Consider the following 12,791-nt stretch of genomic DNA (forward strand, 5'->3'; position numbering starts at 1 on the left):
AAGCTGAAGAGAAAAGGCAATGCCCTGAGAGGATCTCCAAGGGATTAAACTTGTAAAAAGCCTGTCAACCAGAGGTATGAGATGTTACACTGGTGGACTGTGGCTTGGAGTCCCTGGTGGCTTCACAGACTTGGCTGAGCAATAACAGAATTTGATGGAGCAAACTTTACCAGAGAGTCTTTGACCTTGAACCTCAAAAAAGGCTTCACTCTCCCTGGGATTGACACCAAATTTATTTTCTCCATTTCAATTCAGTGTATTATGAAATCATGGAGATTTTTCCTCATGATAAGATCAGAGATACCAGTCGCTGTCCTACATTTGTTCAAGAATGGGGTACAGTACTTTAAATTGTTCCTGGACATATCAGTTTGGGTACAAAAGGGGAAACACACCTGCTGCTTCTGTATTTATAGTGTTTAAATAAGTGTTTGGTTCTCATTAAAGTGTTTATAGCAGATGTCCACTTGAATGACTATAGTATGCTAATAGTGAGCGTACAGCACTAAAAACCTAACAAAGGGGCTGATGATCTGATTTAGAATAACACTAATTTTGAAATAATCTGTCAGTTGTTTTTCACAGGGTCATGGTATGTGAGTTCACCACAATTTACACAAGAAAAGGAGCATTGACAACTGGTGGCCATTTTGTTGATTATAGATGCATCTAAACACTGGATATGTGCTTGTGTGCTTGTAGAAAATGTTTGCCGCCAGCCCATACACGGACACAGTGACCGCTCCAGAAGTGCACCCCCAGCCCATGGACAATGGAGATGGGCTGATTTGGGTGGTGGGACCTGTGTTGGCCGTGGTCTTCATCATCTGTATTGTCATCGCCATCCTGCTCTACAAGAAGTAAGTACAAAGCTGTCTGAGTGGCTAAAAGGCTTAAAACACTCAACTGGTGATTCCACTTTGGAATGCACTTTGGGCCCTTTTTTTCCTGTATAGAGTGCTGTACTTTTCTTTATAGTGAGAAACCATTTTCACACTGGCACTAACAAAGGTACACATGTCAATTTATATATTTTGAGATCTATATAAAAAGCATTTATACAGAAATAAACATGCTTAATATGTTATTCCTTAATAACATGATCTTAATTTTACTGGACTGCACCTATTTAGACAAGAGGGGCAATTTACCTCAATCTCCTTGGGTCTCAGTTGCAGCTCAGCTCATTGTATTTCCTCCACCTGCCCTTGGCCCTGACATTGCCTGGCCCCAGAGTACCTAGACAGGATCCATTCGTCTCCCCCCTGGGTTTCCAAGCAAACTTCAACTGTCTGTTCCTAATGCAGATAAGCTTTATCTAGGACTAGACAGCTGCTTTGTGAATTCAAATTATCTTTATTGATTTTCTTCCCTTTCTGTGTTTCCCCCCCTTTTTTATTCCATTGCTTTCTTTGGAAACAGCAAACCCGACAGGTAAGGTTCAGCTATACATCATAGTACTGCTTCATACAATATATTTGTGTACATACACTATGCATTTCTACACTGGTTCTGAAATGGCAGCAGAAAAAGCAGTGTCCTTTGACCAGAAACTGTTATTCTGCTAACAAATGTCATTTTCTCTGTACAGAACACTTCCTAGACTCCACTTTAGGCAGTATTGGATTTGGCAGAGACTCAAATTGCTAATGCAGCTTTAACTAATTGTGTTTTGAAGCTCCTGAGTGGCTCAACCAATAAAAGCTCTATTTAGAGTGCAGGTTGGCTCCTGTACTCCCACTATCACAGCTTTGATTTTGGGCTATATTATACCCGTCTGTGACAAGGATTCCCCACTGGGGAGTGCACCATTAACCAAGGACTTCCAGGATTTCCTTTGCTTGCTGCTCAACAGCTACCTCTGTTGATCATCAAGCACCTATGAGTCCAGAGTATTATCCCTGAGAGCTGCATTAGTCCTCCCTATGATGCTATAACTTCAGTTTCTGCTGAGGGTATATTAGGAGGGTATAAAAAGTACATCACAGAAAAGGTTGGCCCATGTCGTATGTGCACACATTGTACTGTCTTGGCAGCCACAAACATAGAAAGACCGAAAGAAAGGGGAAAAACAGATTTTAGTGGTTTGTCATGTTTGAGCATCAATTGTGGTGGCACAGTGCACAAACATTAAAAATGGGATTATACACACATCCACCTGTACACACAAAACTGGACCAGTTTGCATTGGAATTTGCAAATGAACCAAGAGTTTAAGATTTCCTGATGAACAGGCATGTTATGAATGCCTTTTTTTTCTCCAATGTTTTTTTTTTTTTTTTTTTTTCATTCAGCAAACGGAAGGAGTCTGAGCCACGCACTAAGTGTCTCCTGAACAATGCCGAAATCACGCCCCACCACCCTACGGATCCCGTAGAGATGAGAAGAATCAACTTCCAGACACCAGGTACCACTTTTGCCCATAACAGGGCAGCACAAATGCTAGGAAATGCAAACGTGGGAGCTTTGGGTCAAGCTGGTAAGAGTGTGGTAATATTTTGCAGTCATGCTTAGCAAGTGGAAAAGATGTCCTTATTATGTGATGCGCTGCAATCCTGTGGTAGTGTCATAATTACATTTTGAATATTGGAAGCTCTGTTCTGTTGAGGAAAACAATGGGTTTAATGGCAGGTAATGTTCCTCCTTTAGGCTTGACATACAATAAATAGGGAGTTCTGCTACAGACAACAGGATGCATAAGAAACTTTCCAATTACTGTTTTAAAATGTTAAGATGTTACATTTTTAAGGAGAAGAGGGAATTAGGCAACGATTTTTACAAATAATAAGAGACCTAAAAGACAAGCACAAGGACCTGTCAGGACCCTATTGACACATACAAGTTTTTTCTCTAAATTATTCAATTTTGGAAAGCTGTTCCTGAAACATCCTGGCCATGATTTTGTAAAATGAGTTCAACCTGTGATCACATAGTACATTTTTCCAGATCGATTCAGTCATCAAATATAATTATTTTTGTAGTCAGCTGGAATTGACCATAAAAGTACTTGCATCTCTGCAGCGTTAAAATCTCTGATGGCTTCACTGCAATTAAGCAGAGTAACCTCAGTAAAAATACAAAGCGGAAAGGGTTTAAGAATAACTCTATCAGCCAGAAGCAGTTTATCATTTACAGCATCTACATGTTAAATTCCACCACTTGCTAGACCAAAATACTTAATATATCTGTGAGTGTTTTATTTATATATTGTATTATAAATAACACTGTCTTCTTGTGCCTTTTATTTCTCCAAGTACATGCATTCCCATTTTGGATTAAGGAATTGACTTATAAAGGTTAAACATTGTAATTGTCCTCTCCCCCACTATATTTCAGCTGTTTACTAGTTTCAGCTTTGGACATTTTGTGTGACTGGAATCAAGTCCTCTTTTGCAAAATCACAAAAACGTGACCTTGTTCTAGTTCCTCTTCTGTGTGGTTTGTCATTCCAAGGAAGATGTTCTTTTAAAGATTTCTTCGTTAGAAATCTGTTGTCTATTGATGCCCTTGTAAGTTGTATGTCATTACCCAGGGTAACAGTTCCTGCTTGGCAATAGCTTTACATTACTAGACAACCTTGTGAACTTAGCGTTTGCAGGAGGCCACAGCAGTTCAACACCATGACAATAACACTGAAAGGAAGAGAAACGGATCAAAAAAGAGAATAAATGATGCGAGAATTAAATGTTTTTTGTTAACATGCATCTAATTCATCGAAGACACTGGGGTTAAATTTATAAAGGATGCCCTAGATTACAATCATTAATGAGAGAGATGATGTTGTGTCCCACGCAGTCCCACTGGGGTTTTGAGATCTTCTAAGGTCGAGGTACAATAGAGTAGGGTTGTGTGCGTTTTGGGTACTGCATTGTAATTTGTAACATAAAAGAAATCCCAGCAAAGCTGCCTTGCGAGATAAAAAATGTATTACCACATAACTCGTTTTCCCAAAACATCACAAGACAACCTTTCTGTTCCACTGATGGAAAAAAGTTCTGTACAATGTTTTTTTTTTTTTTTTTTTGTAGAGAAAAATATAAAATATCCTCAACTTCTGTAATGTAGGCATTCATGTAGTACAGTAGCTCAGTTTATCAGGCGGATTCTTGTGTTTTCTTAAGGTCTCAAGTTCTTCCCCACAGTGAATTTTCATTGCAGTTATTTCTGCCCCTTATCCTGTAATTTATATATTCCGATTTTTTTTTTTTTCTTTCCGATATCCACTTAATCATCTTCTGCAGACTTGACACATGATATATTCTTCTTCATTACTTCGCACTTTACTTTGACCTCCAACCTCCCATTGACAATCTCCCACTGATTCCTGGACCCAGGGTGTCTAATTTGCTTTGCTAACTCTGTTTGTCAGTTGCTTTCCACTGTATGTACCACCCATCCATCTTTGTACCACAGGCAATCAATCAAAACCAGTAATTTCAAGAGACAAGTCACTTGAAAAGAGTTCCACAATTACTCTACAGGGATGGTGCAGCAAAGATGATCACATTAGGCCATGTAAAATATCCAACACCGGAGAAGAATTCGAAATTAAGTAAAAATAAATGACAGGCCTATTCCGTTTAATGATTTGCAAATTTAAACATAAGAAAACATCATCCTTTTAAAAATGCATCTTATTATTCCTTTTAAATTATCGACTGCTTTACAATTTACAATTTATGTTGCATCTGATCAACACTAACATAAGAACATAAGAAAGTGTCCAATCGAGAGGAGGCCATTCGACCCATCGTGCTCATCTGGTGTCCATTAATAACTAAGTGATCCAAGGATGTGGTTACAATGATCAAATTGTATCCACTCCGTTTGAACTTCCCTTATGCTTTGTTTTTTTTGTAAAGCCTTCGAAAAATTTACATATAATATTATATCTCAATGTCTGTTCGATATCCGCTTTCTCTGACTGTGGCTTTGGCATATTTCAAATAATTAATTGCAAGTTTGACCAGACACCATTTATAGATCCGTGCTTTGTGTTTACATGCCACTCTGTTTACCTTGTATCATTTCTCTCCTGTTATTTTTGCATCCTTTTTTTTAAGCCCCTCTTTCCCGCGGGGATCCTGCTTGCTCACTGACCTGTGCTCAAAGAGTATTTCGGTTATTTCGCTGGAAGTTCGCTTCAAGGCTATCTGGCTAACGAACGAAAGCAAGCGAATGTGATCTCTCAGGCGGTGGCAACGTTTGCGTTCTCATGCTGGGTTCCTCACTGAAGACAGCCCCAATTGTCGTTAGTTCTTCAACCTCCCTGCATGCCAGCTCTTCAGACCCTGCAGTGTTAGTCATGTAATATCAGTGTGTCTGATAGACTGGGGTTTGTCTTAAATGTCTTAATGATCTAAACAGTGTATTTAAGTATGCTGCTTATTACTCCCGCAGGCATCCACCCAGCCTCGTGATTCATAAATTACCTCTTTATGCAGAAAACTTAGGCCCCTCTTTAATTAGCTTTGTCACTCCAAAACGGTATAAAATTATATAAATACACGCAAAAACACTGAGAAGGACCAGGGGTCATCTTGTTTCAATTTGGTCCCCACATCTTGCACGATTAAGAGACCATGCAATGCAATTTTCTGTTTTTTAAGCTATTAAAAAATTCCAAGCATTACTTGAAATATGCCCTAAAAGTTTTACAAGATTAATGCTGGCTTTTTTTTTTTTTTTGCTTCAGCCACTGAGGTGGACAATATGACAACAGGTACCAAGCGATTTTATTTCCTGGTCTATCAGTTGATGACACAATTCCAGGTGCAGTTTGGGTTTTGCTTGGTTTCCTTCCATATGAAAAACACGGGGGGCAGAGCCTTCTACTTTAAAGCATGCAGGAATCTCTTTATAGCACATTATATTGGAATGGTTCCTTTCAGGAGTGTTGATCTGTAACATGATGAAGCACTTTGCAATGTTTGTAAGAAAACATGGGGGGGGAAGAATGCATAAAACCCAAACTACCTCTAGTAGATGGAGCCACAATGAGCCTGATGTGCCACCCTGCTACCTTAATGTCTAACCTCGGGGCCTCAGAAAGAAATTTGGCTTACAGTCTGTACTTAACAATGGGCATTAATTCATAAATGTATTCTTCATTTTCGCCTAATTAAATCCAGCACATTATTCAGGGAGATGACAGCATTTCCATTGCTATCCTCGGGCAATTGTCGCTGGGGTTCTTGCAAAAAGATAGAAAGGATGCCTCCTTGTAAGCGAGTATAATCCATTCAGAAGCTAATATATCACAGAAAATGTTCCTGATGCTCGGCCCATGCACCCTCCTTTCCTACCGTTTTCCATTCGTCTTTGAGTGACGCCATTCTGGTGTGTCTTTCACAGTCACCCTCTCATTATCATTTTTAAAGGTTCATCCCTCTTCGGGGGAAATTTAACTAAAAGTGTAAGTCATGAATTCTGTAGAGAGAGGCTGCTAATAGATATGCTAAGCTTTGAAAGAGAACTTTGTATCCAAGTTTATTGTTGAGAAATTCTATCAATTTAATGCTTCCCTAGGTTGTAAAATGTTCTGACAGTCCAGATAATAACAGTCTGCCAATGTGCTTATGTTGTGAATTCCAGCAGGTTGCATTGTCTTTTCTCACAGCCTGGCTCACAATAGCATTCTTCAGTAAATGGTAACAAAGTCACCTGTTCAAACACAAACTTTTTAAGCATTGCTAAATGTGTCTAGGTGAGTAATTCTATAAATCGATAGTTGCAGAGAAAAACATGTTACTCACAGTATGTTGCTTCCTTTTTCACTGAAGGACTTGAAGCATGGGAGGGTCCTGTTGAATAATGCAATCAAAAAATGAAACCAAAAAGGTACTCGCACCCAAAACAAGAACGAGGTGCAGATTCACAATGTAACAGTCATTATTAAAAGTTAAGAAAGGTAAAACACATGCTTTCTTGTGCTTGTAGAAAAGACTTTAAGCAGAGCACTGCTAGCAATTGAATATTGAGACAAAAGTTCTGTATTGAAACCTGTAAAGTAGCAAAGATTTGAACATGTTTCATGTGCCTCCTGTTGAAATAAGCTGAGCTGAACACCCTTGCCATAGCATAATGTAACAGAAATGAAAATTGTCCATTACCAAATACCAAATGTTCTTAAAAACTTGAATGCATTTCAGCAGCAGGCTGAACACGTGCGAAATGCGTGCCCTTTCAACATATTGACCCATGCAATAAAGGCCATTGTTGTGTCGATTTCTCAAAACCTACTAAAACACTTCTTAAACAGGCAGAATCTGAAACATCTGTTTATTCAATTAGTATAATGATTTAATGGCCCCTGTTTATGAAAGTTCTTGCCTTTTTTTTCAGTGAATTTAAATTGTCTTGCCTAAACAGTGTGCGCTTCTCAAACTAAACAAGGGTAGAAGTTGAAGACAACTTTTTTCGAAGTGGTTTGGAGAACAACACAGCTGTGTAGTTTGGTGTCTCACACTGCTGAGTTGTGGAAATAACAACTTTGATAAATAGGGGCTGCAGAGCATGAAGTCTATTAAGTGTATGAGGTATTGTTTTTTATTTGTTAGTTTGTTTTTTGTTTAATTGTTTTTTATCCAGAACTATGTTGGCCTTTAATTTGTGTTTGTTTCCCCTATTATTGTTATAATTTTTATTTTTTTATTTTTTTTCCATCAGCGTTAAAAAAAGGTTTTCTTTCTTTTTTTATGTTTGCTATTTTTCACAGATTCTGGTCTCAGCAGCCCCTTCAGTGAAGCCGATTTTGACTTTGAAAGTTAGTTCCTATATGTTTTAGTTCCTGTGTTTGTCTTTTGCACTTTTTAGTATTGCCCCCTCCCCACTTGTTATATTTTTGTTTGTTTTAATTTACTTTTTCTTTTTGTTTGCCAACTCAATACTATTATTTGAGTTATTGCTCCTTATTTTGAGTTGCTGTGTTGTCACGGGCTGTTCATTTATCCTGGGTGTCACGCTTTTACCTCCCTACCACTGCTATTGTGATATCGTAAAACAAACAAATTTTCTTAACAAGAGTCCTCCCCTACTGAAACAATTCAGCTGAACTGATGGGATCTTTCTGGAGATGGAGGAACAATTATAGAAGCAACAGTTTAATGCTTGCCCTTCATTGAGTTATTTATTTGTATCTATACAATTAATTATTAATTAATATTGTCTGGGATTGTGAAATGAATTTGATGAATTTGAAAACAGGTCTCTGAAAACACCAACGTTTAGGTTGGTTTATTTCTTTTTGGTATGCAATTAAGTAAAACAAGAAAAAAAGGATATTTTGAATTTGTTCATGCAAAAGATAGCACTGAGCACTACTAACACAATGTACTAGATAATACTTTTTATATGTAATAGATAGGGAGGTAGATAGATAGAAAGATTGATTCAGTTAGGTTTTAAAATACACTTTAATTAACAATTCCAAAAAACAATTCATACATAGAAAACATACACCAAACCATATAGACCAAAAACAGTAAAATGTTAAATAGAAATTAGAAAAGATAGAAAGATAAATAGAATGTGCTAATTCAAATGTAATTATAGTTAATGTTAATGCAAAGTTAGCTATTTCCTTATGGCAATGCACAGGCAACATAGTCTTGCTCTGGATTAAGTCCTGCACATAATATATTGATCATGTGTTTCTTATATTTTATTTTCTCCAAACAGTTAGTACATTACCCCTGTCTGCAACATTGATATGTCTTTATCTAGAGCTAAAAATCAATTTAGTTGCTGGGTTATGCAGGTTAGTCTATATTACATTTTATCTGCACAGTTTTTTTTTTTTGAAGGTCCAGCCAGGAAAAGATCCAACACTCTCATTATAACAATCGAGAAGGGGGAAAAATAGAAACATATCATGTCAAATTAATTGGAGAATTTCTCCAACTCAGGAAGATGCTAAAATCTGAACCTGGTGCTCACCAGTTTTGATGAGAGAAATTCCAAACGTATGTCTCTTCCTACATTTTAACTTTTTTTTTTACTTTTTAATTTTATTCTTAAGACAAAGAAAACATGAAAAAATCTCCAATGTAAATATTGTAGATCTCAGTTTATAATTAACTCTTGTGTTATATTAAGATTTCTGGGTATTACTCAAGTCAAACATTGCAGACTGCCGTGTGAGAACAAAATGTAATAAGCCAACGACATGCCTAATTGCATCCCAAGAATGAACAAACTACAACAGTGTTTGCAGACAAAGAAGCGGTGCAGCTAAATTGAATCCCAGGTTGGGAGATGGGAGGAACAATACAAAGAGAAATTTAATTTGTACTTTTACCTTATGGATTTCGATGCAAAAGAATGAAAGGCCTGAGTTTATAATGCTGTGACTCCATAGCCAGTCAAGCATTGGGTGGCTCCAGCCAGCGATGGAGTTGCATTGCTTTTGTTTGTTTGTTTGTTTGTTTGGATCATCCTGAAACAGTCCTGTCTTTTCATGGTACAAAAGTATCCTCTGGTTAGATAATCTGGTCAAGATAAATCTTTGGTGTAATAAAACCAATTATGTAGCCCATCTGCCCAACTCTAGGGTTCCCATAGTTCACAGAGATCTTAATTACATCACAGGAATGTAATTATTTAATAATTATGTGTTTATATAAAGAAATATGTAATCCTTAAATTATTGTTTAATAAGTTTGTAATTATTTTGTTATTAGAAACTCTTTATTTCCTTTTATTATTTTTATTTTATTTTTTGTATTTATTAGCTCATTATCAAACTCTTAATTTGCTATTGGTTATAAACTGTATAACACCGTTCTGAACTGTGGTGCTCTAGGACCAGAGCTGGGCCCCACTAGTATAACCAATAGGGCACCAATGGGTAATTGCATTTATACATGTTAGACCTGTGGAAGTATATAATCCATCATTTGAGACTTTGACATGATTAACATTCAACGATGTAGTCTTCAACTCACAGGAGATTCAGCACATATTTAAAATTACTTTTCTAAACATGTCTTCACCTTTATCTGAATTCTACATTTGCACATTCAAGATTAAAGGAGTAACCCACGTGATACAAAATATTCCAGGGAATTATGGGATTTATTTTTTTAAGAATCTGAGATTAAACATTTCTTACAGTAGATGTTTGGTCTTAAATAAACCTTCAGTACTAATGCTGTTACTCTTCATAAGTAAATATATACATTGTATAACTGTTATTATTACATAACAATAATACAAGTAATTAATTCATTAGATAATTAATTCATTTTATGGTGGGCCTTTCTTTGTGAATTATTTGTATGATGTGGGTTCCTTCCCCCCAAATGGGAAGCCAAATTATGGCTTTGGTGCAGAAGAAACAAAATGCAAAGGTTAATTGAATACTGTGGGTTTTAGTAAAACAGATCTCTAGTTTGATCCCCATCAGTTATACTCTCAGCTGGTTCCACACACCCTGATGATCACTAGTCATGGACTACCCTACTTACAATATCACTGGGTGGTTAAAGACTAGTGATAATGTTGGTCTGTGAAAACAGCCCTGTGTATTTATTTATTAACAAAGCTCCCTTTTCTGCTAATACAGACTGTTTCAAAGAGACTCTTGATTATTTCCTGATTAATAAGCTCTCAAGCTTGCTAATGGTTTGTTGCCACCACATTATTATTAATCTTTTTCTTTTGTTGTTCACATGATAATCTCACTGTCCAACTCTGCAAAGAATGACATCATGGTTTAAAAAAAAAATGCTCACATTCAGACACACACATTGACAAACAAAATGCATGCTATTTCATCTGATCTTTCTTGACCTTTATTTTATTTGTTTACTGTGCAGTGTGTTTCTGCAGATGTTCAGATGTACAACCTGAGGACTAAAATCAAATGCTAAATTATTGGATTCAGATGTTATAGGAGCAGAAATATATATTTTTTTAATATCTGTTTTTAAATATGTTTTGCAATAACAAGCCGCCCAACTATGAGAAGCTGAGACCTGATTTTAAGCAGGTTAAAGGAGCATGTTTGTGGGGAGGGCAGAAGTCTTATATAAGAATGCACACATTGCTGCACATTTTGTAATTCTCTCTTTTAACCCATGGAATTCCTATATTAATATATTCTTTATCTTCCAAAAGTACAGCTACAAAATAATAACAATAATTTAGAAGCAGCTCAATACAAATGGTTATTCAGTATATAGAATGACACAATTGTGCCCCTTCTGCAGTGAACTATTATTTTGATAAAATGGTGGTGCAAAGGAGAGATTGTTTTTAATGTTGGAAAAATGATGACTGAATTTGATAGGCTAGATAATTGAAAGAGCAGAAAAAGAGAAAGAAAACAGCACAGCCTTACAAAGTGACCTTAATACAAGGAATATTTTAGTATCTGCTGTCAAAACTCCCTTTTATTATTCACAAAGGGGCAGAGAATGAATATCAATACAAATATAAGAAAGAAATAAAGAAAGGAATGGTGTTGTTCAGAATACATTCTGGCACATCATTAGTGTCCTGCTCTTTCATCACTATCTTAAATATTTGGCACAGCTTCTGCTATTTATCTGCAATAAATTCGGTGTTCCTTTTGGAAATGTAAATATCAAGGTTTGAAGAGAAAACATGCAGTATTATTTCAAGGGATTTTTTTAAATGTACAATTACATTAATGATTATTTTTTAAGTGATTCTGGATGCTATTTTCAGGCCAGATATAATTTTCAGCCCTGTGAACAAAATTGAAAAAGGCCAATTAGTTGGAGTGAGATCTTATGTTAAACAAATTAGCAGTAGAGTGCACGCCATTAATTTCGTTATCCTTTTTGTTACAACAATCTTGAGCTGTGCTGTTCTTACATAACAGCCCATTAGGGAAAAAGTGAAGAATAGGTGGTGTTTTGTTTTGTTTTTAACTTAGTTTTTAAATCCTAAACCAATTAAGAGTTGACGATCATGGATACCCCTAGTATTGCAGGATACATTCTGCTATTTGAGCATCCTGACTGTTCCCCCTGGAGAATGAACTGGAAATAGCCAGTGGCAGAACTTGAGACCTGGACTACACCAGTGCATGGTGCGATATGTGATGCTGAGTGGGCCATCGTGGTGCAGTGGCTCTGTGGCAATCCTTCAACTGACATTTGAAACTCAATTTGTTCCATTATTTTTTTAAAAGAGGAATTCAATAAATATTTGACTTGGTATGTATTTGACAAAAATTATCACCCGTGTGATTTTACTCATTTTTCCTCTGTTAGAGGAGCTGAATTTAAAAGGAAATGAGTCAGAAATTGTCCTTCTTCTGAATTTGTGCAGGTCAATTTTTATTCTTTTTTTTAATGGACCAGTGTTCACCTTGACACGATCTTCATTTTTTATTAATCAACCTGTTGACATTGTGGTCTTTCAGACATTGTTTTTAGTTAGTAGTGCTCTTTTCCGTTTTGCATTTGCCATTCTGTGGCTTTTTGTTCCCCTTCAGTGTGCCATGTAACTGCCTCCTAATATCATCCATTTAACAAAAGGTTACACAGAAAATCCTTGAATATTTTGCACAAAACATATTTATTTTACCCAACGTAAAATTAACAGAAGTTTTATTTAATCTTAGAATGCTCAGTTCCATCTCCATCAAATTTGGGAGAGACCTTGATTTGTCCAGAAGCAGTAGTGTATTGTGTAAAAAGGGACAACAATCACACAGTCATACATTTTAAATCTGAAATGCTGATCACAAAAGCACTGGAATTCAGTTGTTTTGTTTAATTAAATGACTTTCCAGTGTATTAAAGGTAATTGACTAATAG

At 36.4% G+C, this 12,791-nt stretch overlaps 1 protein-coding gene across 8 annotated transcripts in view; it reads left to right on the forward strand.

The window, feature by feature from the left end:
• The window catches only part of ptprsa (protein tyrosine phosphatase receptor type Sa), a 319,426-nt gene that overhangs the window by 261,923 nt on the left and 44,712 nt on the right, over positions 1–12,791 (forward strand). For 5 of the 8 annotated variants that reach the window (XM_066696343.1, XM_066696342.1, XM_066696344.1 and 2 more), the window contains 3 exons: positions 703–860; positions 2,295–2,407; positions 7,718–7,765. In XM_066696343.1, coding sequence (XP_066552440.1) covers positions 703–860; positions 2,295–2,407; positions 7,718–7,765 — 319 coding nt within the window. The remainder of the gene's footprint in view (positions 1–702; positions 861–2,294; positions 2,408–7,717; positions 7,766–12,791) is intronic. The other 3 variants (XM_066696345.1, XM_066696346.1, XM_066696348.1) reach the window with 1 other exon arrangement.

The sequence above is a fragment of the Amia ocellicauda genome, chromosome 22 (genome assembly GCF_036373705.1).
Source record: "Amia ocellicauda isolate fAmiCal2 chromosome 22, fAmiCal2.hap1, whole genome shotgun sequence".
NCBI classification, from domain to species: domain Eukaryota; kingdom Metazoa; phylum Chordata; class Actinopteri; order Amiiformes; family Amiidae; genus Amia; species Amia ocellicauda.